This window comes from Spermophilus citellus (genome assembly GCF_964194105.1).
Source record: "Spermophilus citellus genome assembly, chromosome: 2".
Classification (NCBI taxonomy): Eukaryota; Metazoa; Chordata; class Mammalia; order Rodentia; family Sciuridae; genus Spermophilus; species Spermophilus citellus.
In genome coordinates this window covers 71,352,702-71,380,590 of record NC_138183.1, presented here as the reverse complement: position 1 = coordinate 71,380,590, position 27,889 = coordinate 71,352,702, and the positions used below count along the sequence as shown (strand labels likewise).

At 43.6% G+C, this 27,889-nt stretch overlaps 1 protein-coding gene across 1 annotated transcript; it reads right to left on the bottom strand.

The window, feature by feature from the left end:
• Window positions 1–25,923, bottom strand: FXN (frataxin). The gene is made up of 5 exons (XM_081273872.1): window positions 25,706–25,923; window positions 17,301–17,398; window positions 11,790–11,910; window positions 5,407–5,504; window positions 1–569 (listed from the first exon to the last, which is right to left on the bottom strand). The coding sequence occupies exons 1-5, from the start codon at window positions 25,871–25,873 to the stop codon at window positions 419–421; spliced, it is 636 nt and encodes a 211-aa protein (XP_081129998.1). The 5' UTR covers window positions 25,874–25,923; the 3' UTR covers window positions 1–418.
• Window positions 25,924–27,889: the final 1,966 nt, after the last annotated feature.

Sequence of the window (27,889 nt, the reverse complement as noted above, 5' to 3'; positions counted from 1 at the left end):
CTACTTTTTAATGAGCCTCGATTTTGGATGTGGTGAGCCAGCTGCTCTTCATGTAGTTTTTGCTGTAAATCCTTCAAAGAATGAAAATTGAGGACCAGTCATTTCCCCAGGGAATTTTTCCTTCTTATTATTTTTCTTTTTGTAAAGTCATAATTATATTAAGGTATGGGTATGAGACATTAAAAGAGATAAGGGGTATCATGTGAAGCAGGAAATCAGACAATCAATCCAAATAAACTATAGAAATTAAATCAAATCCTGCAGGCAGGGTGGGAGGTGACACTTTCTTTTCAGAGTTGTCTTCAAAAGTAGGAATGGAAAACAAAACAAAAAAACAAAGACAACCCGCACTCAGTTGCAGAAGGAAGCTGGGGTCTTGGCCTGACAGCTGTTAATGTCTTTATGAGAGGGCAGCCATTCAAGTGCCTTTTCCAGAATAGACCAAGGAAGACAAGTCCAGTTCAGTTTTTAAGGCTTCAGTCAGCTCTGTGGCCAGCAGCTCGTGGAGGGACACACCATCATGGGAGTACACCCAGCTTTTCCCAGTCCAGTCGTAGCGCTTGGGTCCACTGGAAGATAAAACAAACACAAGGGAAGTCCATGGGATGCTCTAGGAGAAGCACTAAGTTTTGTTTGGGATCAGAGACGTGCCCTGAAGGGTGGTGTTAAAGGATTGGTGGCCGGCCCACAGTGTCACAGGGAGGTGATGGAAGGTGTGGGAGGGGGCTAGAGGAAGAGGCTAGGTCCCTGAGGGTGCTCTCCAAGGGGATATTGGAACCCTGATCTTCTCTTTCTTTGCTTCCAGCCACCGTGGGGTGGGTGGCCTCTTCTACCATGTGTTCCCAGAATGGTGCTGGGCTCACCACAGGCCAGATGTGACAGGGCCAAGCAACTGTGGACTGAAACCTCTGAAATTGTGAGCCCCAAAACCCTTGCTTCTTTTCAATTGATCACCTTAGGTATTTTGCCACAGAGATAAAAAAAAGCTGACCAGTACACAGATACCACAAAGACTGCTACCAAGATACTGCCCAGAGTATACAAGTGAGGCACATATTTGATTTCTTTTTTCTTTTTTTTTTTTCAGTACTATGAATGGAACCCAGGGTCTTGGCTAAACAGACATTCTAGCACTGAGCTATATCCCTCATGCCATATATTTGATTTCTTGACTTAGCGTCTTTCTATTTAAGAATAATTATAAGTGGGGGGCAGTGGTGCATGCCTATAAATCCTAGTGACTCGGGAGGCTGAGGCAGGAGGATGTCAAGTTTGAGGTCAGCATTAGCAATTTACCAAGATCCTGTTTCAAAAAAGAAAAAAAGAACTGGAGATGTAGCTCAGTGGTAGAGCACCCCTGGGTTCAATCCCCAGTACCAAAATCAATCAATCAATCAATCAATCAATCAATCAAAATACAAAAGTTAGAATAATCACATAACCCATCTTTTGGAACATTTCACAGAAAAGTTCTCAAGACCTGAAAACATTTGGCTCTTATCTGTCAGTCTCCAGGCATCCGGTTCTGACTTTGCCTACCTCACTTATGATACTTGCTATCTTAGAGCAGTGCTTATAAAAATCATGGCCATTTTGTGTCACTGACATGATTTGTGCCTTGCTTATACTATTATTAATTATTATTATTGCTTAGGGCAATTGCTGAGGTTGGCTTTGAATTTGTGATCATCCTGCCTCACCTTCCCAAATCCCTGGGATTATAGGCATGTGCCACTACATCCAGTATTTAAAAAAATTTTTTTTTTTTTTGGTACTAAGAATTAAATCCAGGGGCACTCTACCACTGAGCTACATCCCCAGCTCTTGTTCTTTTTTTTTTTTTTATTTTGAGACAGGATCTTTCCCCAAGTTGTCCAGGCTGGCTTGGGACTTTGCCATCCTCTTCTATCAGCCTCCTAAATTGCCAAGCTTACAGCTACTACCAGGCCTGGCTAAAAAACCATTTTTCTTAATCAAATTTTACATCCTTGCAACTGAGTGCTTGACTGGCTAGTTCATCCACTTGGGCTCATTTACTGACAAAAATGGCACATGAACTTCACTTGGGGAAGACTGTATTATACGAGTATTCCTCCAAAAGTCTGTATGTGAATGTGTGGTCCCCAGGTGGGGTACTGGGAGGTGCTGTGGATCTTGAAGAGGAAGAGCCTAGTTGGACAGGTGGTTCACACCTGCAAGCCCACCAACTCAGCAGGCTGAGGCCAAAGGATTGAAAGTTCAAGGCCAGGCTTAACAATTTAGTGACATCCTTGCAGCTTAGTGTCAAAATAAAAGTAAAATAAAAAGGTCTGGGGACATAGCTAGTGACAAAGTGTCCCTGGGTTCAATTCCTAATACCCACCCCCCCAAAAAAAAGGAGGAAGACCCAAGGGAAGGGTCCTTAGGCCATGGGGACATGCCCCTTAAAGGGACTGTGGGACTCCCACCTAATCTCTCTGCTTCATGGCTTGAGATGTGACTGATCCTACATGTGCTCCCACCTTGAGGTATTACCCTCACTGGAGGCCAAACCAAGGATCCTCCCTACCCTCAGCCACCCAATCTTGAACTTTGTTTTCTTTTCCTTTTTTGGCAGTGCTGATGATTGGACCTGGACTTCAAGCATGCTACATACGCGCTCTACCACTGAGTCATCCCTAGCTTTGAATCTCCAAAACTGTGAGCTAAATAATACTCTTCTCTCTACAAGTTAGTCACCTTAGGTATTTCTCTGTGGTCATGTGAAGGTGACTAATCTACCTTATTCATGTACACAAAGTTGAGCTGTTTTTGCCATGACTTGTTACATCAGATATACACAATGTGTCCCAAATTCCATCTCCTGGAGGCTGAGTGGATGGGGTGACACAGCAATGGATATCCTGATGGAATTTAGGAGGCTGATAGAAGAGGATGACAAAGTCCCAAGCCAGCCTGGACAACTTAGAGAAAGACCCTGTCTCAAAATAAAATGGTTCTGGGAACCCATGAACAGGGGCACGTTAGCCCATCTGGGTCACTAAGGGGAAACTTTCCAAAGACAGGTGGGTAGGAGTTGGCCAGGGAAGGAAGCTAATGTGAAGCATCTTTTAGAGCTATAACATTTTAAATAATTCCTGTATGGGGCTGGGCATGGTGGCACACACCTATCATCCCAGCAGCTTGGGAGGCTGGGACAAGAGGAACATAAGTTCAAGCCAGCCTCAGAAACTTAGGGAGGCCTTAAGTAACTTAGTGAGACTCTGTCTCAAAATTAAAAAAGAAAAAAAGGGTTGGGGGATGTGCCTCAGTTGTTAAGCACCCCTGTGTTTGATCACTGGTACCGAAAAAAAAAAAAAAAGAATTTCTGTATTGCCAAATAAATAGTGGGGTTTGAACATGTGCCCAGGAATACAGATAGAGGGGAAGCTGGGAAAGTAGCTCAGAGATAGTATAGATTTGCTTATTAGCATGCATGAGATATACAATGCCCTGGGTACAATCCTCAGCACCACACACAAAAACCAGACAAATAAAATGGACAGGGCTCTTGTTTATTCTGCACATACTGCTGAACACAAACCACCTGGGCCATTAAGAAGAATGGAGAACAACGGAGAACCTCCATTGGTATGGTATTCTGAGTTCGATACCAGGTAGCCAGGTAGAAGGTGAGTAATATCCATGCCCCTCCACATCACTCAGGACTCTGACCTAGCTCAGGTGCTGACACCCAGATGTTCCCCAGACCTCTCCTTTATCCCACCCTACAACCTACAACCTCCTCAAGGTGGGCAATGTTGCTAGGAAGGCTGCCAATTCCACAGGACTGGAAAAGTTGTCAACTGAAAAAACAGATCAGAAACAGCCCTATAAAAGACATTCTGGGGCCTGGGGTTGTGACTCAGCCGTCGAGCACTTGCCTAGAACATGTGAGGCGCTGGGTTTAATCCTCGGTACCACATAAAAATAAATAAATAAAATAAAAGTATTGTGTCCAACTACAACTAAAAAAAAATATTAAAAAAAAAAGATTCTGGACTAAATAGAAGAGCTGAAAGGGGAAAAATTAAAAAAAAAAAAAAAAGGAAAATGTTTTGGAGGAATTCAGTAGCTGTGACAGTAATGAGTGCTCAGTAGAACCCTGCCCCAATCCCATATGAATTACAGATTTTTAATAAAGTACACTTGGGTGGGGCTGTTGATGTGACTCAGTGGTAAAGCACTTACCTGGCAGGTGTGAGAGGCCCTAGGCTTGATCCCCAGCACTGCAAAAAAAAGGTTCACTTGGAATTTCTAGGAAATTATTATTATCCAGTAGTATGTTTCTGAATAGGTTTTTTTTTTTTTTTTTCTTAAATGTGATGCTGAGGATTGAAACCAGGGCCTTGTGCAAGCTAGGCAAGCTATCTACCATTGAGCTATACCCCAGTACTTGCCTATAATTTTTTTTTTGTTTTTATCACTGGGGATTGAACCCTGGGATGTTTTGCCACTGAGCTACATCCCCAGCCCTTTTTGTTTTTAATTTTTAGATAGGGTCTTGCTAAATTGCTGAGAATGACCTGGAACTTGTGATTCTCCTGCCTCAACCTCCTGAGTCACTAGAATTACAGGTGTGCACCACTATGTGTCTGGCTATACTTTTTTTTTTTCTTAATTACAAATATCATTAGGCTTTCTAAGAATTCCACACTGGTTCATTTGGGCCTTTCCCAATTCACACTCATCTGTTCTCTTTGGAAGTGATAATGAATGACCAGGAAGGTCAGTCTAAGAGCTCTGTGGGCATTTCTCTCTTCTTTTCTTACAACCACTTCAGTAGCAGCTGGACTGCAGAGGCTCTGCGTGTTCTCAGGCTTTGAGACGAAGGCTGTCTGCAACACAGTTTTTTATTCCTCTACACTGAAAGCACATTGATGAAGGGATTAAATGCCCTACAGTAGTGACTTATAACACTGTCCCAGCTACTCAGCTGATCCCTAGCTGAGATGCTCAAAACAGACTAGTGCTCAAACTTTAATTTGCTTTGAAGACAGTACAACTTGCTCAGATGCTGCAATATCAAAAACAGTTTTTTTTCATGGTGCCAGGGATAGAACTCAGGGCCTCGTGCATGCTAGGCAAATGCTCTACCACTGTACCCCCAAACAATTTAATGGAGGTTCAGGTTTGTTCAGGTTCTGAAAAGTTGTACTCTTTTTGCTTTAGATCTTGCCAACATCCTGATGCCTGTTGACGGTAGTCAAGTTATCAGCAGGGAGAAGCTATGTCACTAGAGTGAACTTTGCTACTGAAGATGGGACAGGCTGTAAACATCAGGAATGAGTCACCTGCAGATACACCTGAGAGGACCCTTCTTAAATGGTCTACAACAGCACATTTCAAGCAAGTTAAACCAGTACAGATTTCAACTTCTGAACATACCTGGAGGGAGATGATAACCAGATTTGCTTGTTTGGGGTCTGCTTGTTGATCACATAGGTTCCTAGATCTCCACCCAGTTTAACTGTTAGGACACCACTCTAGGGGAGATGGAAGAAAGAATGAATAAAACAAGACAAAATTAGAACTTTGCAATAATTTCTTTATATGTTATAATATTTCAATGCTTTCCATGTACACAAGTACACCACACACAGCATAAAGAAATCCTTCATGGGGCTGGGGATAGAGCCCAGTAGTACAGCGCCTCCTTAGCATGCACAAGGTCTTGGGTTCAATCCTCAGCACACATGCATAAGTCTTTTTTTTTTTTTTTTTTGTACCAGGAATTGAACCCAGGAGTGCTTAAGCACTGAGCCACATCCCCAGCCCTTTTTTATATTTTATTTTAAGACAGGGTCTTGCTAAGTTGCTGAGGCTGGCTTTGAACTCGGGATCCTCCTGCTTCAGCCTCCCGTGCCGCTGGGATTATAGGTGTGTGCCACCATGCTTGGCTCACAAAAGCCTTTAGTATTAGGAATAGATCGCACAGAAAGAACACTGCTCTCAGGATCAGAACAGGATTAATTATAATGTTTATACCTCACAGTGCTTTTCCCCAGGAGGTTGGCAAGGCAGGGATGGCTGACTTTCTGTTCTAACATGTGGGATTGCTGGCTTGTTGCCTCCCTCACTCCCTCCCGCCAATCAGAACATACTATAGGATGTTAAGAATGCAGACACCAACTCTACTAGAATACTGTGCTAGCCTGAGTATCAGACATGACAAGTCCATTATGAAAAAAAGAAAGAGAAGGAAGGAAGGAAGCAGTCAACACCCCCACCTTGCTGGTCACAGATGAACAGTGGTATTAGCTATGCTGATAGAAGGCAGCAACTTCAGCCGAGGCCTGTTATGTCCAGACCCTTCCCACACATCTAACAAGTATCTCAGACCGTCCACTCCACTCCATTCCACTGGGACTCTATTTTCCTCTAAAGAGCCTTCCATTCTCAAAAGACTGGTTGGGCCATCTTTGCCCAATAAATGCTCATTTAAATTTGAAAACACTCTTTCAACAAAGGAGCTCTTTACTCCCAAGGCTTTTGAACTCTACAGAGTGGCAAAATATGAAAGAAAGGGAGACAGGGCTAAGTTCCCACTGTGGGAACTGGTAAGTGGGGTTGGGGGGGTTGGAGAGCCTCCTGTTCCCCACCGTGTTCATGACTCCCCCCAACGCAAGGCCAGGCAGCCTTTCTCTATGCATGCAAGAGCCCTGGGAACCAAACAGGGATCCCTGAATGATTCTCACAAGGCACTTCCACAAATAGAAGGAGCCACTGAAATGTAGGAAGGCGGTGACAACAGTAATAGAACTGATAGAACAGGACGAGGGTGATGCCATGAGGTAGTTTGTGTGTACCTGTGGTGTCTGCGTGTTGGGCAAGTGCTCTGCCACTGAACCCTGCCCCTACACATTAACTGTTCTTAAGCGTACAGTTCAGTAGTGTTAGGTACCCCCACAGTATTGTGAGCTATGCCCCAGACCATAGTATTTTTTTTTTTTTTGTGATGCTGGATCAAACCCAGGGTCTAGTAATATGCTAGGCAAGTACTCTATCACTGAGCTGCTTCCCCAGTGGCACCTTCTCTATGTTGTTTTTATCATTTTAAAAAACTATATTTTTAGTTATATACGGACACATAACTTTATTTTTGTTTATTTATTTTTAAATTAGTGCTGAGGATCGAACCCAGTGCCTCACATGTGTGAGGCAAGTGCTCTGCACTAAACCACAACCCCAGCCCTGTTTTTACAATTTATTTTTAATTAAAAAAGAATCATATAGCTGGACATGGTGACACATGCCTGTAATCCCAGTGATTTGGGAGGTTGAGGTAGGAGGATCACAAGTTCAAGGTAAGCCTCTCAGCATCTTAGAAAAACCATGTCTCAAAAAATAAATAAGTGTTGGGGATGTAGCTTAATGGTATAGTGCTCCTTGTTCAATCCACAATAATAACGAAAGAAAGAAAGAAAGAAAGAAAGAAAGAAAGAAAGAAAGAAAGAAAGAAAGAAAGAAATAAAAATGATAGCAATACTGGGAATGCAAATTTTATGGAAAATGAGAACATAAATAGAAATATTACCTACTATTTACTCTCCCTACTCTCTGCCAGTCTCTGTTTGGCACTACGGGAAATTGCTTACAACTAGAACATAAGCACTGGAGGTGGGAATCATTATCCTAGTTCTATAGATGAGGAAACCAGGGGTTTACAGAGGTAAAGAACACCAGTAACTGCCAGAGCTGGCCTTACATCCAGGGTGGCTGGGTCCAAAAACACTAGTCTTCCCACAACTTCTCATTAACCTGTGACACAATCTTCATTCTCAGGTAGCTGCCACCAGTTTTTGTTTTTTAATTTAATTATTATCATCAAATTTACCAATATAACAATCTTTTTTTTTGTGTGTGTATGGTGCTGGCGATTGAAACCAGGGCCTTCACATGCCAGGCAAGAACTGTTCAACTGAGCTACCTCTCTGGCCCTTTTTATTTTGAGACTGTGTCTTGCCCAGCCTTGAGCTTGCAATCCTCTTGCCTCAGTCTACAAAGCAGCTGGGATTACCGCATGTGTTGCCACATTTAGTTCTATTTTGGCATTTTAAACAGTCTGTGGTCACATTTTACCCAGTCAAGTGTGGCAGACTCAGCAGTCACCTGGTGATGAGAGGTGCTTTCAACTCTGGTGGGGTGTCCCTTTAATGACCAACAAGGGGTGAGGCCTGGACCCAGACACTGACATTACCCATTATCTGATCAGATGACATGCCAGCCAAGAAGCTGCTCACCCCACAGAGAGGAAACTGAAGAAGAGATGTTTTTGAGGAATCTGAATCATTGCTTTGTCTACTTGGCCAGCAGTAAGTTGGCACAAGACCTGTAAATGCTGAGTGGCATAATGAAAGTATGTTTTGGAAAAGTATGTGGGCTATAAAAAGTGAACCAACATTTATTAAACCCCTATTGTGTATTCAGTACTGTTCTAGGCATTGGGATCAAAGAATGGACAGAGTCCTGCTTGCCAAGGTGCTCAGACTAGTCTTAAGAGCATAGTTATGCTGGGTATGGTGGCACATGCCTAAAATGCCAACAACTCCAGAGGCTGAGGCAGGGGATCACAAGTTCAAAGCCAGCCTTGGCAACTTTGTGAAGTCCTAACCAACTTAGAGAGACCCTACCTCAAAATAAAAGATAAGAAAGGACTGGGGGTATGGCTCAGTGGTTAACCACCACTGTGTTCAATCCCTGGTATCAAAAAAAAAAAAAAAATCAGGAAGTGAGGGTGCTATGTGCAGGGAGTATCTCTGCAGGAAAAGGTGTCAAGCCTGAGAGTAGTAAAAGTAGAAAGGAGGCTTTCCAAAGAAGATAACTTGCAGATGGACCCCAAGGGCAGAAAAAGGCTCCATTCCAAAAAGCTCAGGTAATAGTGTTATGGGTGTTTTATGGTCTACAGTGTAGTTTCAGTTAATTTACTTAATACAGGAAATACATAAGATTGCATCTGAAGGACTGTGATCAGGAATTCATATCACAGGGTGGGGAGGGAGCATTTCAACATATTTATAAGTTCAGACTACAGAGGCAGCCACTAAATACCTTTACCTTTCTAATTATACAGTTGAGGGTTTGCTAATGAGTAATTTGTTAGAAATAATTTTTCCCTGGCCTGGGGTTGTGGCTCAGTGGTAGAGCACTTGCCTAGTACACGTGAGGCACTGGGTTCAATCCTCAGAACCACATAAAGAATAAATAAAATAAAGGTATTGTGTCCAATCTACAACTAAAAAAAATTAAAAAAAATTTGTTTCCTGGTGAGCAGGGTGATGCTCAAGGTATAAGGATTGGCTAGAAAAATGTAAGGCACCACTCCCTTGCAGGAATGGGTGATAGAATCTGGTAGGTCCAGCAGTCAATACTCTTCAGAGAGACAGAGAGTAGGATTCTTAAAGGTTCTGTGACTCACCACTGAGTAGAAGTTTTGACACCTGATTCAAACTGATTCAATGAGGCAAACCTGGTTTAGCCACTACAATGCTGGCACATTTGCTGCTGCTTTTTTTTTTCCTTTTTGGTGCCAGGGTTGGAATCAGGACCTTGCATGTGCTTAGTGCTCTGCCATTGAGCTGAATCCCCAACCAATGACACATTTACTTCTTTTGTTCTTTTTTTTTTTTTTTTTTAAAGAGAGAGTGAGAGAGGAGAGAGAGAGAGAGAGAGAGAGAGAGAGAGAGAGAGAATTTTTTTTTTAATATTTATTTTTTTAGTTCTCGGCGGACACAACATCTTTGTTGGTATGTGGTGCTGAGGATCGAACCCGGGCCGCACACATGCCAGGCGAGTGCGCTACCGCTTGAGCCACATTCCCAGCCCCCCCCCTTTTTTTTGATACAGGGGATGGAACCTAGAGGCTCTTAATCATGGAGCCATACCCTCAGCCCTCTATTTATTTTTCATTTTGAGACAGGGTCTCACTGACTTGCTTAGGGGCTTACTAAATTGCTGAGGCTGGCTTTGAACTTGCAATCCTCCTGCCTCAGTCTCCTGAGCCAGTGGGATTACAGACATGCACCGAGGCTTGCTGCCATATTTACTTCTTCTTCTTCTTCTCTCTCTCTCTTTTTTTTTTTCTTTTTGGAGTTGTAGATGGACACAATGCCTTTATTTTATATGTTTATTTATTTATTTTTATGTGGTGCTGAGGATTGAACCCAGTGCCTCACACATGCTAGGCAAGTGCTCTGCCACTGAGCTATAGTCCCGGCCCCTGCCACATTTACTTCTAATGAAACATTCATGCAAAATACCTGGGTCAATCTGGGGCTTTGCTAATTCTGTGAGAACAGGTTGCATGACTGCTTTTGTGGCTTGTTAATCAATATTTGCACACATGAGCAGAGTGTCGTCTGAGAACTTGTTTCAGCCCCTGGTGGGGAGTCTGGGGAAAGGAAGCCTGAAATTTTTCCAATGCCAAAATCATTTCCTGGATGGTCAGGCGGTGAGCTAGGCTGTAAGCAATTCAGCCCTATGGGGGATCTCTTCATGAGCATTTTTAAATTTCTATTTATTTATTTATTTTTAGCAGTGCTGGGGATTAAGCCTGGGGCCTCACTCATGCTAGGCAAGCACTTAACCACTGAGCCACACCCCGAGCTTCATAAAGCACCTCCCTGCTGTTGCTGACAGCAATCTCTGAGCCCACCTAGAAGATATCCCTCCTCTACTGCTGGTTTACTTCATTTTACTACTCTCAGGCTTGACACCTTTTCCAAGACTTTGCTGCCTGTTCTATCTTACGGAGTCTCTTCTTTACCTAGTGGCCTTATAGCAACATGAACACTTTAATTTGACAGTTGATTGTCCTACATAATCCTACGATTGAATCAAAAAATGTACACTTCGTGACATTTCCTGCTATTAATTAATTGCTGTCAAGAGGATTAACTGCTGTCTCTGAGGGAAGGGGGAGGGGGCAGGGAGAAGAGGAGGAGGGGAGATTTTTCTCCCAATGGCAAAAGAGATCTAAAGGCTAACAATTCTAAACCCAAAAGCAGACTGTTGCCTAAGTCTGCCACCTGGTGGCCAATAAATAAACACCAGCACTTCCTTGACTCCTAGGATCTGGGTCTAAAGTTTCATCCAATTCAGTTCTCAAACCAACTGCAGAATAGAATTTACCTGGGAGGTGGGGATGTAGCATAGAAGTAGAGCTCTTGCCTAGCACACATAAAGCTCTGGGTTCCATTCCCAGCATTGTCAAAAATTATCCCTGCTTAAGGACTAGCTGTCTAGAGTGTACACCTGTAATCCCAGTGGCTGAGGCTGGGGGATAACAAGTTTGAGGCTGGCCTCAGCAACTTAGCAAGACCATCTTCAAACAAACAAGCAAATAAATAAGGGCTGGGGGCATAACTCAGTGCTAGAGTACCCCTGGGTTCCATCCCCTGTAACAACAACAACAAAAAAGAATTGGTGGTCTAGTTCAGTACTGTCCCTGCTGACCTGCTACACAAACACATGCCCAGGCCTCTTCCCTTATTTACTTTATGGGTATTAGGTGAAGGTTGGGGATCTATATTAATATTTTTTATGGCTCTAGAAATCTGTATATTTTTAACCAGAAATGAGGCTCAGAGAGGCAGGGTGACTGGCCCAGAGTCAGTGGTAGGGCTGGGTTGTGTCACTGAACCCTACAGGTCTTTGGGTCCCTCCCATTACTCTATGCTGCTTGTGCTTTACTCTGCCGCAGAGGCATTCTTACTTCCATAAATTAAAATTCTTATGGAGAAACAGAAAAATTAAAATAAGCCAAGCTATACCCCAAAGGAGACGTCATAGTCCTCCAGTGTACAGGGCTTGTCTGCAAGGTCTTCAAAAAACTCCGCCAAGGCGTCCAGTGTTTCCTCTGCTAGTCTTTCATAGGCGGTTTCATCTAGAGAGCTGCAGTGGGAACAAATGAGTCATCAGAAAGATATGATTACCAGACTGCTCCATTTTTAAAAAAAATTTTTTTAATACTTATGTTTCAGTTTTCGGCGGACACAACATCTTCATTTTATATTTTTATGTGGTGCTGAAGTTCGAACCCAGCGCCCCGCGCATGCCAGGCAAGAACATTACTGCTTGAGCCACATCCCCAGCCCCAAGACTGCTCTACTTTTTAAAAATCCAATTTATGTATTTATCTTTTAGTGATTTTTTAAAAAATTGATGGGAAATAATTACCATGTGTGAAAATTTAAATAACATGAAAGGAGTTTTAGAGTGATGCCTTTCTTCAAACAGATAGCTCTTATCCCCAGAAATTTGAAAATTTAACCCAGGGACAATATGCCACTGAGCCACATCCTCAGCTCCTTTAAATTTTTTTTATATGTATTTTTTTAGGTGAAGATGGACACAACACAATGCCTTTATTTTTAAGTGGTGCTGAGGATCGAACCCAGGTCCCGCCCGTGCTAGGCGGGCACTCCACCCTGAGCCACAACCCCAGCCCTTCCTTTAATTTTTTATTGCGAGAAAGGTCTCATTAAGTTGTGTAGGACCTTGCTAAGTTGTTGAGGCTGGCCTCAAACATGTAATCCTCCTGTCTTAGCCTCCCTAGCTGCTGGGATTACAGGTATGCATCACCATTGGGATTATAGTTGCATGCCACAGTGCCTGGATAGATGTTCTTTTTTCTTTTTTATATTTAGATTGGATTTATTATTTTATTTTATTATTTATTTTTATGTGGTACTGAGGATCAAATCCAGGGCCTCACAAATGCTAGGCAAGTGCTCTACCACAAAGCCACAACCCTAATCCCCTACATGTTTGTTTTAATATACAATTGAAGCATGTAACATTTTTCACTTAGTATTTATAAATGATTCATATTTGCATATATGGATTTTTATTGTATTTTCTATTACTTTAACCCATTTCCTTCAACTGGACATTGAGGTTGTTTAACTTTTTTTGTTATTAAATTTTATGTTGGGCAAACCACAAGGTTGGGAAAAATATCAACATTACATATATCTGAAAAAGAACAAAATCAGAATTATAGCCTATACGTCAATAAGGAAACTCAAAAAAAAAAAATACTGGGCAAAATACTTGAATGGATTTCATTAAAGAAAAGATGCCCAAATCATCAATGAGCATATGAAAAGGTGCTCAACTCTGTTAATCTTCAGGAAAAGGAAAATTAAAAAATCAGGATACTAGTGGGTGTGGTGGCACACACTTGTAATACCAGCTATTTGGGAGGCTGAGGCAGGGGGTGGCAAGTTCAACTCCAGCCTGGGCAACTTAGCAGATCCTGTCTCAAAAAATAAAAAGAGCTAGGAATGTAGCTCAGTGGTAGAGCACTTAAAAAAATCCCACTTAAATAAAACAATACAAAACAAAACACCAACCCCTCACACAAGCAGATACCACCAGAATGATTAAAATGAAAGACACAGGTGATAATGATAATAAGAGTTGTCCAGGATGAGGAGCCACCAGAGTTCTCAGATACTGCTGGGCAGCAAGCAAACTAGACAAGCACTTAGGAAAACTTTTGGCAGTCTTCACTGAAGTTGAACATATTCATATGCATGATCCACCAACTCCACTTTAAAAAAAAATATATATATATATATATATATATATATATATATATATATATATATATATATATATTTAGTTGTAGCTGGTTTCATTTATTTATTTTAACGTGGTGCTGAGGATTGAATCCAGGGCCCCTGCACATGTGAGGCGAGCACTCTACTGCTAAGCCACAACCCCAGCCCCCCATTTAAAAAAAAAAAAAAAATATATATATATATATATATATATATATATATTTAGTTGTAGATGGACACAATACCTTTTATTTATTTATTTTTTATGTGGTGCTGAGGACCAAACCCAGGGCCTCACACATGGTAGGCAAGCACCCCACCACTGAGACACAACCCCAGCCCCCAATTCCACTCTTAGGGTACACTTAACAGAAATGCATACAGGTTCACCAAAAGACATGTTCACAGCAGAACTATCCTACAGCTTCAAGTTGGGAACTGCCCAAGTAACCACAGATAACACAATGCATAATAAATTGTGGTATATGACATAACAAAATAGAATTTTTTACAACTATAAGAACAATTTGAGCCAGACCCTGTCTCAAAATAAAACTTAAAAAGTGCTGGGGGTATACTGCTCCTGAATTCAATCCCCAGTGTCACTAAAAAAAAAAAAAAAAAAAAAAAAAAGAAAAGAAAAAAAAAAGCAAGAACAATAAACAATATGGACTAGTTTCACAAACATAACACAATGAGAAGAAGTCACACACAAACATTTATACTTAACAATACAATATACATAAAGTAACAAAATAGGCAAAACTAATCCATGCTATTAGAAATCAGAATATCAGTTACTCTATTAACCACCAGGAGGGAGAAGGGGCTTAGGGGCTTGCCTGCAGGGGCTGGTGACGTGCTGTTTTTGAGCTGGGTACTGGTTACATAGGTATGTTCAGGATGTTTTGTTTTTGTTTTTTGTTCAGTTTTGGAAACATTATCAAGGTGCACACATGACTTGGAGACATTCTATTCTATTTTTCAATATTGAAACATTGCAGTAAATCCAGAGAGAACATAGATTAGTTGTTGCAGGGGACAGGAAAAGGGATGAATTAGGTGTGACTGGTAACTGGTACAGGGTTTCTTTCTGGGGTAATGAAAATGTTCTGGACTTAGTAATGGTGACACTTGTACAACCCTATGACTATACTACTCCCCCTCCCCCAAATTATGTATTTGATGGGCTCTGAATCATAATAATAAAACTATTGCTACACTGGGGGTGTAGCTCAGTGTGATTAAGGACCTGGGGTCCATTCCTGGAGTCACAAAACAAACAGAACATCCTACTGTTATAATAAGCAATCCTTCTAGGAGCTTTTGGCCCTGAGAGGATACATCCATCTGTAGGTTGAGAAGTACACCAGACAGCTCCATATCTGAGAGTCCAACGGGGCTAAGGTAAGACACCAGTGGCTGCAGATAATTAATGTGCTGCCATGTACTCCTGCCATCCACTCTGAATGTGCCCCCTACTTCAAGGACAAGGTGAGGCAGACTGCAGACTGAGCAGATAGGACGGGTCTGTTCTTTAAAGAGAGTGGTGGTCTGGTAGGTTGTGATGGGCATTTTGAGGGTAAGATGGAGAGAATGGGAAAGGTGGGTTGATACTTGTCTTGAGGAATTGAGGAATCCAAAAGAGACACAGCTCCTTTAGATCAAAAAAGTCAAAGTCCTAAAAATCTCTTGAGTCCAAAGTCAAGAGGATGACAGGTGCCAACAGCAGAGCGGGCCACTCAGGATAATGGTGTGTTCCCCAGAGGTCAAAAGGAGCCCCCGGGGAAGGGAGCTGGAATCGGGGCATTCTGCAAGGGCAGGGCATCCTCTCTTCCCTCACAGGACTGCCTGGAGGGGTCAGGAGATAGCAGCAGAACATCTGTGAGGGAGGAGTGCTAGAAATAGGGCCAGAAATGGGTGCCTCCAAAGCAAACCCTTAAAATATGCAGCCCACAGTGCTGGCTTGGAGCTCTGTGGTAGGGGTCATGAATGCAGATACAGCAGGCTGGGATGCTCTGGGGGTGAGTGTGTGGCTCCTCAGGCTTTGTAAGCCATGCAGAGCCTGCAGTCAGTTTGGTGCTATGGAAACCTGGATGGCCAAGAGTCTGCCTACTGAGCATACAGCTCTCTGGGGATAGTTAGAACGGTCCTTTGTATAGGTGGCTCTCTGTTTCTTTTAACAAGTATAACAAAATTCTAAGAGCCAGGCAACAACTGATATGTTTGCAAGGAGAGGAAGTGAAAAGGAGCATTTGTGCAAATATGGAAAGTCAAAGGAAGAATCTAAGGTTTTGAACACAAAGGCCTGCCAAAAAGGGACCCAACCCTATTGCAAAATCAAATTGAGGGTATCACTGGTCCCCAATCTTAATAGTGTCATGACCTGAAGGTGCCTGTCTCTAGGTTCAGGGAGCTGGGGATGGGGACATGCAAAGAAATAGGCAGCTGGAGGCCTCCATGAAGGAAAGAAATCTGAATGAGGTATTGGCATGGGGGACTGGCTGGGAGTAAACAGATCAGAAGCATACTATGATTCGGGGGAAAATCCTGTCAGCAAAGAAAAATGAATCTGACCTAAAACTGCCTACTAGAGCCTTAAAAAGCCTTTGGCACCTCAGCCTGTGGTCAGCAGAACTGTGGGCTGTGAAGGCTGCTTGTCCCCAGGAAGTCTTGCTTCCTACGCCTGCCTTCCCTGAGCCGAGGGGGGCAACGGGCGAGGAGAAGGCTCCCGGAGGCTGAGCCAGGGATTTGTAGAGCATCATCCTCCACCCTGGGCTGCAGCAAGACCCCATTGCTGCCATAGGCCAGGAATATGTTTCTTGTCCGAATGGAAGTATTATGGCAGTTAATCTGTCCTTTGCCATTACCATGTGTGTCTCTCAGTCAGAAGAAGCCATTCCTAGACCTGAGAGAGAGAGAGAGAATGGCATGTCACCCAGAAATCTTGGACTTTGAGGTGGATGCAGACCACATGGCTGTTTGGTTGGCTCTCTTGAGTCTGGGGGTGTATCCATGTGTGGAAGAAGGTCCTGTAGGTATCAGTTAGCTGCATAGATAGATAGGATAGACTGTAACAATGTCCAGCAGCTTTCCACAGGGAATCCACTGCCCATGTCTTTCAGGATACTCACTAGCCTGCATTTCCCAGACTGCCCTGTAGTCACAAGGATCATGTGACTAAGTTCTTCCCACTGGAGCGTGAGTGAGGGACAAGTGCCACTTACAACCCTTTGATGATTCCAGCCCCCTTCCTGTCAAATGGAACTTGGATGGGGACCAGGCCAAAACAATGCAGACAGCAAGGCTCTGACAGGAAAGGACAGAACTGGAAGATTCTAGCAGCCTGAGCCCCTCCACATTTCATGGAGGAATACCCACCCTGGGCAGTCTGGAGAGGGACACACAAACCATCACTGGTTTAAGCCATTACATTTGGGGGTCTATTTGTTACAACAACATATTCTTAACTAGGATGCTGAAGAAAATACTAAAAAAATCTGGAAACAACCTAAACGTCCAACATGTAGGAATAGATTAAATGAATTATGAAACATCCATATAACTTAATACTATTTCATGAAAAATAATGTGGTGGATACTTAATGATGTGGAAAGGCACCTGAGAGGGTTGCCGCTTAGGGAGAAAACAGGTTCTAGACAGGACAGGCAGGGAGGAGAGAAGAAATCTCTCGGTGGAAGGTGTCTTAGTCTTACCCCGGGTTGCTGGAAGTTCCTGAGTTCCTCAAAGGCATCAAATAGACACTCTGCTTTTTGACATTCAGAATCTGGTTGAGGTAGTGGAGGTTCAAACTCTAAAAGAAGAACATAACATTACCATTTTTTTCACTCTATTGCAATCCAATCACAAGTGGTTCCTATATTGTTACTTCTACATTTAGGAGTAACTATGTTATAATTTTTCAGGAATATTTCTTAGGAATTGCTTTCCACTTTTCTATAATGCAATAAAATAGCTCTCTAAGTCTCTCACTAAGATCTTGCTGTTCAGTATAGTGCTCATAAGCCACGTGTAGCTATTTAAATTTAAGATAAAAATTTTAAGATAAAAATTTAAAAAGTAGTTCCTCAGCAGCACTGGCCACATTTTACGTGTCCTGAGGCCATATGTCATATGTGCTGGTGGTTCATACTGAACATTTTTATCATGGCAGGGGGTTCTACTGGGCAGTGTGGCTGCAGGCTATTCAGGTGATGTGGCAGTATTCCAATAATCCTAGAATTTGACATGGAAAAACATCAAAAGATAGCAAGAGGCGAAAGTCTGCTGGAGTCCGAAAGAGAAGCGGACTGCCATCTGACAGATGGTAATAGCAGGATCTGCAGGGGAGAATGTGACCTGTTGATTTTTTTCCTTCCCTAAGTGCTGGGCACCCAGGTGATGAGGTGTGAGTTTATAACTATTGGTTTTGCTGCAAATGACCAGCTGCAAAGACAGACAAAATTACAGACAGGAGAGAACTGAGAGCAAGGGAGAACAGTGGTGCAGTCAGCATGGAGGCAGCTGGCCTGGGAGGTAGGAGGGAAGTGACAGAGTGAGGTGGGGGTAGCCAGGGGCTCCTGAAGGAGCTCAGCTGGCCTTCATCCAGGGAAGACACAGAGACCTTTAAGAGGTTAATGATAAGATTATACCCTTCAAAGGTCACTCTGGTGGTCAGAGACCTGTAGATATAGATCTTGAGCTAATAGCACCCTTGGCAAGATCAGAAAGGAGGCGGCTGAGAGAGCGAGGGAGCGTACAGGGCTGGAAGTAGGCAGAAGAGAGAGTTGGGAGGCCAAGTGCAGAGAGTGTGTTTCAAGGAGGTGGCTCTGAAGGAGAAGGGGGCAGACATAACAACACTGTTAGAGCTATCAGTTTCTTTTTTTGGGGTACCAGGGATTAACTCAGGGGTGCTTAACCACTGAGCCACATCCCCAGCCCTTTTTATTTTTGAGACAGGGTCTCTCTTAGTTGCTTAGGGCCTTGCTAAGTTGCTGAGGCTGGCTATGAACTCGCAATCCGCCTGCCTCAGCCTCCTGAGATGCTGAGATTACAGGCATGTGCCACCATGCCTGGGTCTATTACACTTTCTAGAATGTTCTCTGTCTTCCTGGCCCTGCTTTCCGTGTTTATATGTATAGACTCATTTAGTTCTCATCATAATCCTGTGAGCATAGTACTACTTTATCGTCTTTACTCAAAAGAGGTAGGTTGCTACAAATGCTCGATTAGCGAATTATTCCTAGGGAATACAGGGTTAGGTCCTTGCAAGCCTCTAATGGCTGTATGACTGTTTATGTGCATTTCTGGTTTCATATATGTTGTTGATTCATTAACAATGAACTTGGGACCTCAGCACTATAACTCACACTGAGCAAGACAAATCTCCTTGTGTTTACTTTCAGCACCAGGCTTGGGACCGTTTTAAACAACGACATCACCAACAAAAAGCACAAAAACGTGAAAACATGGCACTGAACAGAACACGAAGATGACCCGTGCTCACACCGTGGGAGCTGGACCAAGACAGAGCAAAGTCCTGTTTCACCTCTGCTGGGAACCTGCTCTAAGAGGACTCAAACTTTTTGCCACTCTGAGCTTGCCTACTAAACAATCATGAGAGCCCTGAAGGTGCTGATTTGGGGCATCAAATTGTAGAAAATACACAAATTCAGAAGTACAGAATCTGCAAATAATAAGGACGGATTGCATTTGTATTTTACAGATAAGAAAAATGAGGCACCAAAGGGTAACTCCCCCAAAGTCACACTGACAGAAAGGTATAAAGTGGTAAAGCTGGGATTGGACCAGAGCTATCTGCCACAAAGGAAAGAATCACAAGTCTGGGAATCAGAACAGGGTTCAAACATGAGGAGAAAGTGTTGGAGCATGTTGAGTTCCCCCTCTAGGGAATTTCCCTTCTTTCTTGGGTCCTGGCCTCTCAAATCCTAGCTGTCTCAGTCTCTCTGATACCTTCCCAAACCATTTCCCCCAGCATTGGGGATTGAACCCCAGGCCTCATACATGTTAGGCAAGTGATCTACCACTGGGCTACATCCCAGCCCTTATTTTATTCTGAGACAAGGTCAAAGTTGCACAGGCTAACTTCAGATTTATAGTCTTCCTGCCTCTGCCTCCTGAGTAGTTGAGATTATTAGTATGTGTGGTGCTGAGCATTTTAAAAAATTTTTTTATATAGTTTTGATGTGTTCTTATTGGAAAGTTTGGTCAAATGCAAGTTACTCATTGACAGCTATCAGAGTTTCTTTTTTTTTTTTTTTTTTAAAGAGAGAGTGAGAGAGGAGAGAGAGAGAGAGAGAGAGAATTTTTAATATTTATTTCTTAGTTCTCGGCGGACACAACATCTTTGTTGGTATGTGGTGCTGAGGATCGAACCCAGGCCGCACGCATGCCAGGCGAGCGCGCTACCGCTTGAGCCACATCTCCAGCCCCAGAGTTTCTTTCTTTTTTTTTTTTTTCGTTTCTGGATGTTGGGGATTGAATTCTGGGCATTGCATATGCTAGGCTGGCTGAGCCACAGTCCCAACCCCAGGTGTTTTTAGTCATAATAAAAAACCTTTGCCAAATACTCCTTACCTTGTATCTTAACCTGTCCCCCCCCCCCCCCCCCATCAATTTGACATATCTTGGGCTACTGCCAAATCTTTCAGGACCTGTGTTCTTTTCTGAAGGAAGTGATCATGGTAATACTGGCTATCGACTGGTCATGAGGATTAAGCAAGAGAACCTGAATATCTCAAATACAGGGCCTCAGGGTGTTCAGTAGATGTGTTTTGAAAGGTGTCAACCAAAGGGTGGAGATCTGGAGGTGAAAGAGGCAAACTCCAACCTGAGGGTAGCAGATAGAATTCACAGGCTTCCTGCTGAAGCCACCCAGCAGCCACCCCTTCTACTTCCAGGTCTCCCCGAAGTAGGTTTGCTGAGTCTCCATGGTCTAATGGATCTGTGTTCTCATGGGATGCATCTAGAAAATACTAGTGAGTTTCTAGGTTTCATGTCTCAGGCTCAGGACCCACATGACCCAGTTATCACCTATCCTGGGTAGGCCAGAAGGGAGGCCAGCCTTTATCCTGTTGCCCAGTCACTCTGGGCCCTATCTAACCACAACACTTTAAGAATGAATCAGTCAGTACTCCTCCCTTGCTGGGGGAAAACAAAGGGGTATAAACACTTTGGAGAACAAACTTGTTGATCCTGGGCTAGCCCTTTGTCCAATAATTCCATCCTGAGAAATTTACTGGAAGGAAGGGAACAACTGTCCATGCAGAGAAACATGAAGCAGCACGACAGTGGCAGAACTCTGCAATCCGATGAATGCCACCAAAAGGAGCCCAAATGAGGTGTGATCTATTCACCCAATAGGATAGTCTTCAGCGGGGAAAACAAGTAAAGGACAGCTGTGGGCATCAGTTGTTGATGATACTCAAAACCACTGTTAAACAGAAAGGGCGAGTCACAGCAGAATGTCTTTATGTCAACAACAGATATTTAAGGAGAAACACATCAGAGGTAAGACTCCCAGGAAAGGGGGGAGGTATAATGAACAGAACCCAGGATAGCAGGTTCCTCTAGGGGAGGGCAGGGCAGTGCCTTCTGAGGCCCAGCACAGGCCTTCTGAGGAATAAACAAATTCTCTCAATCTGACATAGGTGACTTGGGTATCTACTGTCTTAGTCCCTTTGTGTTGCTATAACAAAATGCCATAAACTGTGTGGCTTATAAACAAGAGGAATTCCTCTTAACAGTTCTAGAGGCTGGAAATCCAAGATCAGTCACTGTTAGATCTGGTGTCTAGTAGGGGGCCCGTTTTCTGGTTCATAGATGGCAACCTTTCAGTGTGTCCTCATTTGGTGGAAGGGACCAATGAGCTCCTTGGGCCATTTCACAGGGGCACTCATCAATTCTTTTTTTTTTTTTTTTAAAGAGAGAGTGAGAGAGGAGAGAGAGAGAGAAAGAGAGAGAGAGAGAGAGAGAGAGAGAGAGAGAGAGAGAGAGAGAATTTTTAATATTTATTTTTTAGTTCTCGGCGGACACAACATCTTTGTTGGTATGTGGTGCTGAACCCGGGCCGCACGCATGCGAGGCGAGCGCGCTACCGCTTGAGCCACATCCCCAGCCCTGGCACTCATCAATTCTGAGAGCTCTATTCTCATGAGCTCATTACCTGCATTACCTGCCAAAGGCCCATCTCCTGCTGTCACCCTGGTGATTAGGTTTCAACATATGAATTTTGGGGGAACACAGCATTCAGACCCTAGCATTTATTATTTTATCTGTAAGCAACAGAGTTGCTTTTTATTTTGTTTTGTTGTGGGTTTTTTTTTTTTTTGTTTGTTTGTTTGGGTACTAGAGATTGAACCTAGGGGTGTTTTACCACTGAGTTACATCCCCAGCTCTTTTTATTTTTGATTTTTATATATTTTTTAAATATATATATTTTTAGCTGTAGATGAACACAATACCTTTATTTTATTTATTTATTTTTATTTGGTGCTGAGGATTGAACTTGGTGCCTCACATGTAGAAGGCAAATGCTCCACCATTAAGCTACAACCCCAGCCCCTTTTTTATTTTGAGACAGGGTCTCACTAAGTTCCTGAGGGTCTGGCTAAGGTGCAGAGTCTGGCCTCAAACTTGTGGTCTTCCTGTCTTAGCCTCCTAAGTCACTGGGATAACAGGAGAGTGCCACCTCCCCCAGCAATATGGATGTTTTATATTCCTTTTGTGGGTATAAACTCATGTTTAATGTCTCTGAAAGACAACAAAAAGGAATTTAAAGTGAATTAGAGCACAGCCTGCTTTTTAGGCTTAAAACCTAATGGTAATGGGGTCATAGGGGATGGTTTTGTCCCTTTAGGTAAATGGGTGGATGTCTCAAGGCCATTCCAGGGATGCTGAAGTGGCTGTAGCAAGAGATTATGAACATTGAAGAGGCAAAAACCTCAGGTTAGGGCTGGAGTTGTGGCTCAGTGGTAGAGCACTTGCCTTGCATGTGTGAGGCCCTGGGTTCAATCCTTAGCACCACATATAGATAAATAAAATAAAAGATCCATTGACAACTAAAAAAATATTTTAAAAAAAGAGAGGAGGGTGTTTTAAACAAAACAAAACAAAACAAAACCTCAGGTTACCTCCTGTACAAATCTGTCTCCAGCATTAAGGTGAAAGGTTAAAGATGTTGGCCCTAGCTTCCTTTCCTTCAGGAACAGAGGCTGCCAGCAAAACCAGAGCCCTTGCCAGCCATCTGGGGATGGGGGCTGCAGAGCGGCACTCTTCAAAGCCATTCCTGTGGATTCTGGGTTCCTGTGTGCAAGCTGACAATCAAGACATTGTACACACTGTACCCAGAATTGCCCAGTGTGGTGGCCACCAGCCACAGTGACTACTGTGTACTAGAAATGTGAGCAGCAAGACTGAGGAGCTAGAGTTTATGCTTCATTTAAATTAATTTAAAATGATCAGTTTGGGTGCAATGGCATAGGCCTGTAATCCCAGCGGCTCAGGAGGCTGAGACAGAAGAATTGTGGGAGTTCAAAGCCAGCTTCAGCAATGGTGAGGTGCTAAGAAACTCAGTGAGACCTATTCTGAATAAAATACAAAATAAGGCTGGGGATGTGGCTCAGTGGTTGAGTGCCACTGAGTTCAATCCCTGGTACAAAAAAAAAAATTCATAAAAAGTTATTAAAGAAATTTTAAGTACGTTTGAAATGACCTGACTATGTGAACCATTGTTTTCAATTGTGAATTTTTTCCATCTTTTTGTGGTGCTGGGGACAGAACTCAGGGCCTCATGCATACTGGACACATTCTGCCACTGAACTATATGCCCAGCCCCCAAATGTGATTTTTATAAACTCTAAATATAGCTCAAGTATTTCCAGGGAAATTTAACATTTGAATTGGCATGTGCTGGAAGTGTGTGAGTGTGGAAAAAGAAGGTAAGATATATTATTAATCATTCTAAAAATAATGATCACATGTTGAAATGATAATATTGGGATGTATTAGATTAAATAAACATATTACTAAAATTAACTTCATGTTTCTCTTTACTCTTCAATATAGCAATCAGAAAGTTCTAAATTATGTATTGGCTATTTTTGTTGCACAGCTGCTCTAAAAGTAGAAATAGGGGATAAAGAAAGAAGGATGGGACAGGCGCAGTGGCTCATGCCTGTAATCCCAGTGGCGCAGGAGGCAGAGACAGAGGATCATGGGTTCGAAGCCAGCCTGAGCAACAGTGAGGCGCTCAGCAACTCGGTAAGACACTGTCTCTAAATAAAATACAAAATAGGGCTGGGGATGTGGCTCAGTGGTCGAGTGCCCCTGAGTTCAATTCCTGGTACCAAAAGCAAATAAATAAATAAGAAAGAAAGAAGGATGGGGAAAGGCCTCCACATGAATTCAGGTCCTGATGAAGTTCAGAGTCCAAGGGCTCTTATAGACCAACCTGAGGATTCTCAAGGCTTTTAAAAGGATGGTGGTCTTAGTTGCCACACCATTCTCCAACTGCACAAGTACTCAAGATGTGCAAAGGAACTGGAATGAACAGGTTAAACAACTGTAATTAATTTATGATTGAAAAAAGAGGTCCAGTGAGTGACCAAGGATGCCAATCATCTAGGCATCTCCAAATGATCCCTAAGCCCAGTGTACACCACCTGGGTGCCAGCACAATGCAGAGTGTGCTCCCCAGTCAAACAGCTACTGGGTATCATCCCTTGTCACTCTCCTAAGTTAAAAACTGCCACAAACTATAGAGGCCAAGGGTGCACAGAAGGTGAGTGCAACAAAGGAAAGAGAGATAGAGGGGATCTGGGGACCCTCATGGTCACACCTGCTTATTTCCCCAAAGAAACTGGGAAATCTATTTTCTAGGTCCCAGTTTTTGCAATGGTGGCAACCAATCCTAAAGTTTCTTCAAACACTGTGTGGGCTACATAACAAGTGTCAGTGGGCAACTTATGCTTAAATCCAAACCCTGGCCACCGCTTACAAGTGGGGTTGGACCTCCTTTGTCTCCTGCAATACAGGGTTGTACCAGCCACTCACAACTGATCCAAGTCGGCCACCAGGCCTTTGCCTGTGTGGCTCCCTATCCTAGAATGCCCTCCACCACTACCTTGCATCCTGGGGACCACCGCCTTTCCCAGACCAGGGGTAGTTTTCCTTGGCTCCACAGCCATTCTTTGGGCTTCTTTACTTTCAAATTATGGAGTGCCTGAATCACATACATGTTTGCATCCTGAAGCACTGAAGTTTTACATGCTAGTACAATATAGCACTCACTCAGGCAGGCAAAACGGATATCACCCTTTATCTCCTCTGTACAGAACACGAAGTTCAAGAGAGGCTCAGAGAGGTTGGGAGAATCCCGAGGTCACCCAGGTCTGCAGAATCCGAGAGCCAGAATTTGGAATCCAGATCGGGTCGTTTTCCAAAAGCTGGACTCCAGCTCCCTGTCAGGTCTAACAGTTTCACCTCACTGGAAGGAAGGGTTTCATTCACAAAACCCAGGCTTGAAAAGAGTATGTGGCAGGAGGATCATGAGTTCAAAGCCAGTCTCGGCAAAAGCAAGGCACTAAGCAACTGAGTGAGACACTGTCTCTAAATAAAATACAAAACAGGGCTGGGGATGTGGCTCAGTGGTCGAGTGCTCCTGAGTTCAATCCTCAGTACCCCCTTCCTCCCCTCCCCCAAGTTTATGTGTATATTTCTCCATATATTCCATATCAATAATACACATAAGAGCATTATATAATATTGCATATATTAATGTTATACTTCAATTCTCACGAAGGCAAGTGACAAGCTTCGAGATAGCCACAGCTCCCTCCAAACGCCCCGGCTATTTGCCCTGACTTTGCCGGGCCGTTGGCTCGCAGTCGGTCGGCAGGACAAAGTATGGAGCTTTCCAGAAGCCAGTGGAAACGTAACCCCGACCGGGAAAGGAGCTCGCAAGGCCCCTGCCCGCCGCCCTCACAGCCCAGCACGTCCCTCAGTGTGTGCGCATGCCCGAGCGCGCCCCCGAGCGTCCTGCGTGCGCGGCGCCTCCCCCGCGGGCGTAGGGCCCGGGCAGCTGCCGCGCACGAATACTCACGGCTCGGCCGGGCACACAGGCCGCGGCGGTCCCCACGCACAGTCCACGGCGGCTGCAAAACCGGGCAAGCTCCTCCGGGCGCGGGGCCCCGGTGTGGGCCTGGGCCGGGACGGAGGACGCCGACCGGGGCAGGAGGCCGGCGGCCGCGCGGCGCCCGAACGTCCACATGCTGCTGCGCTCTGCCGCCCGCTCCACCCTCCCGCGCGGGAACGCGGCGGCGACACCTGGTGGCCGTGGGCCGCAGGCGCCGGGGTTGGGCTCCCGCGCTCAGGTCCATTTCTTTAGTGGGGAAGCAGTCAGAGGGAGACCTCAGGAAGAACTTCCCAGCATTGTACTATCGTGTATTTAACAAAGCGCGGACCTTACCTCTTGGGCAGCATCTTGAATGTATAACCAAGGACCCTGACCTCAGGGAGACTTCAGCCTGGGGACTGCAGAAATTCTGTACGGGACGCAGTTGGGAACTGCGGCCTTGCGGGGGAACTGGATGTGTGCAGGCTTGGAAACTGCTGGTCTGCACGTATAGGTCACATCAGTTAGGAAAAACCTCTCTGTGTCTTGTCTGTAAAATGGAGTTTATAAAAGTTTCCACATGTATAGAGTTGTGGGGATAAAAATGAGTTAATCCTTGTAAAGTTCTTTGACTAGGGACTGGTTCTTATTAACTGTACAATATATGTTAGCTATTACTGATAGATTTTAAAAAGAAAGTTTTACTTAGGGTATATGTTGCAAATGAATACTTTTGGAAAATGCGAATACTTTTGAAAAAATGTGAATACTTTTTGTGAGTGGACAGAGGAGATAGGAAGGTTCATTCCTCCTCTAGGTCTCAACTCAGATGTCAAATGTCTCTGCAGAATCCCTTTATGAAACCAAACTTCTGTGTCCCTACAGTGTGTCTTAGGCACCTTCTTATGTTTCCACAGCCTGCAATTAAGTTATTTTTCTAATATCTCCAACACAGAATAGACACTCTACTGATGAATGAAAACAAATGAAAGAATGACTGATACTCTTCTTTATTGACCTCTTACTTCTTCTGGTGACTTTGTTTTGTGGCTCACTGCCAAGGAACAGTGTGGAATTAACTTAGACTGATCAATCATGGTTTTCAGAGTAACTTCTTTCTTGAGGTATTTGCAGTTTACCTGGAATCTCAAACCTTTAAGGACCCAAAGAATGGATTTAAAAAGTCTTATTACCCCCAAATCTGAGATTTCTCCAGTTTATGCCAACTAAGAAAAATAGCATCTTCAAGCACCAAATGATTCTTGTCTCCTTTTCTATTTTATTTTATTTTTATTTTTTGATACTAGGGATTGAACTTGGGCTCTCGATCACTGAGCCATATATGGATATGTCCCCAGCCATATTTTGTATTTTATTTAAAGACAAGGTCTCACTGAGTTGATTAGCACCTTGCTGTTGCTAAGGCTGACTTTGAACCCCTGTCTCAGCCTCCTGAGCTGCTGGGATTGCAGGTGAGTGCCCTGCTCCCTTTCTATTCTTTTCCCTTGCTCCCCACACCCAACTCATCAATGACTCCTGCATTAATTCTGCTTCAAAACATGTGCTGAGGGCTAGGGTTGTAGCTCAGTGGTAGAGCAATTGCCTAGCAATTCAATTCTCAGCACCACATATAAATAAATAAAATAAAGGTCCATTGACAACTAAACAAAACCAAACCAAACCAAAAACATATGCTGAATTGGCCCAATTTCTCTGTCTTGGAGTCCAGTCCTAGGCTGTTTTCTCTCATTTGGGTAATTGTAATAGCCTTGTAGCAGGACTTTCTGGAAGAGTTTCTCCTTTTTCCTTTCTCCACACAGAGGGCTCTGTGATTTGTGTTAAATGGAGTTTTTGGGAGGCCACTGTCTTGGGATGAATTCCTACACTAGGCCTTAACAGACCAGGCCTAACCAGAATGGATTTACCTTGTACTAGGAACCATATACTCAAACTCTAAAACAAGCCAGGTTTTGCTGAATATGGTGATGTACACTTATAATTCCAGTGATTTGTGAGGCTGAGGCAGGAGAATCGAAAGTTCAAGGCCAGCCTGGGCAATTATGTGAGACTCTATTTCAAAAAAAGGGCTAGGAATATAGCTCTGTGGCAGAGTGCTCTTGTGTTTATTTCCAGTGTCCAAAACAAACAAGCAAGCAAACAAACAAAACGCCA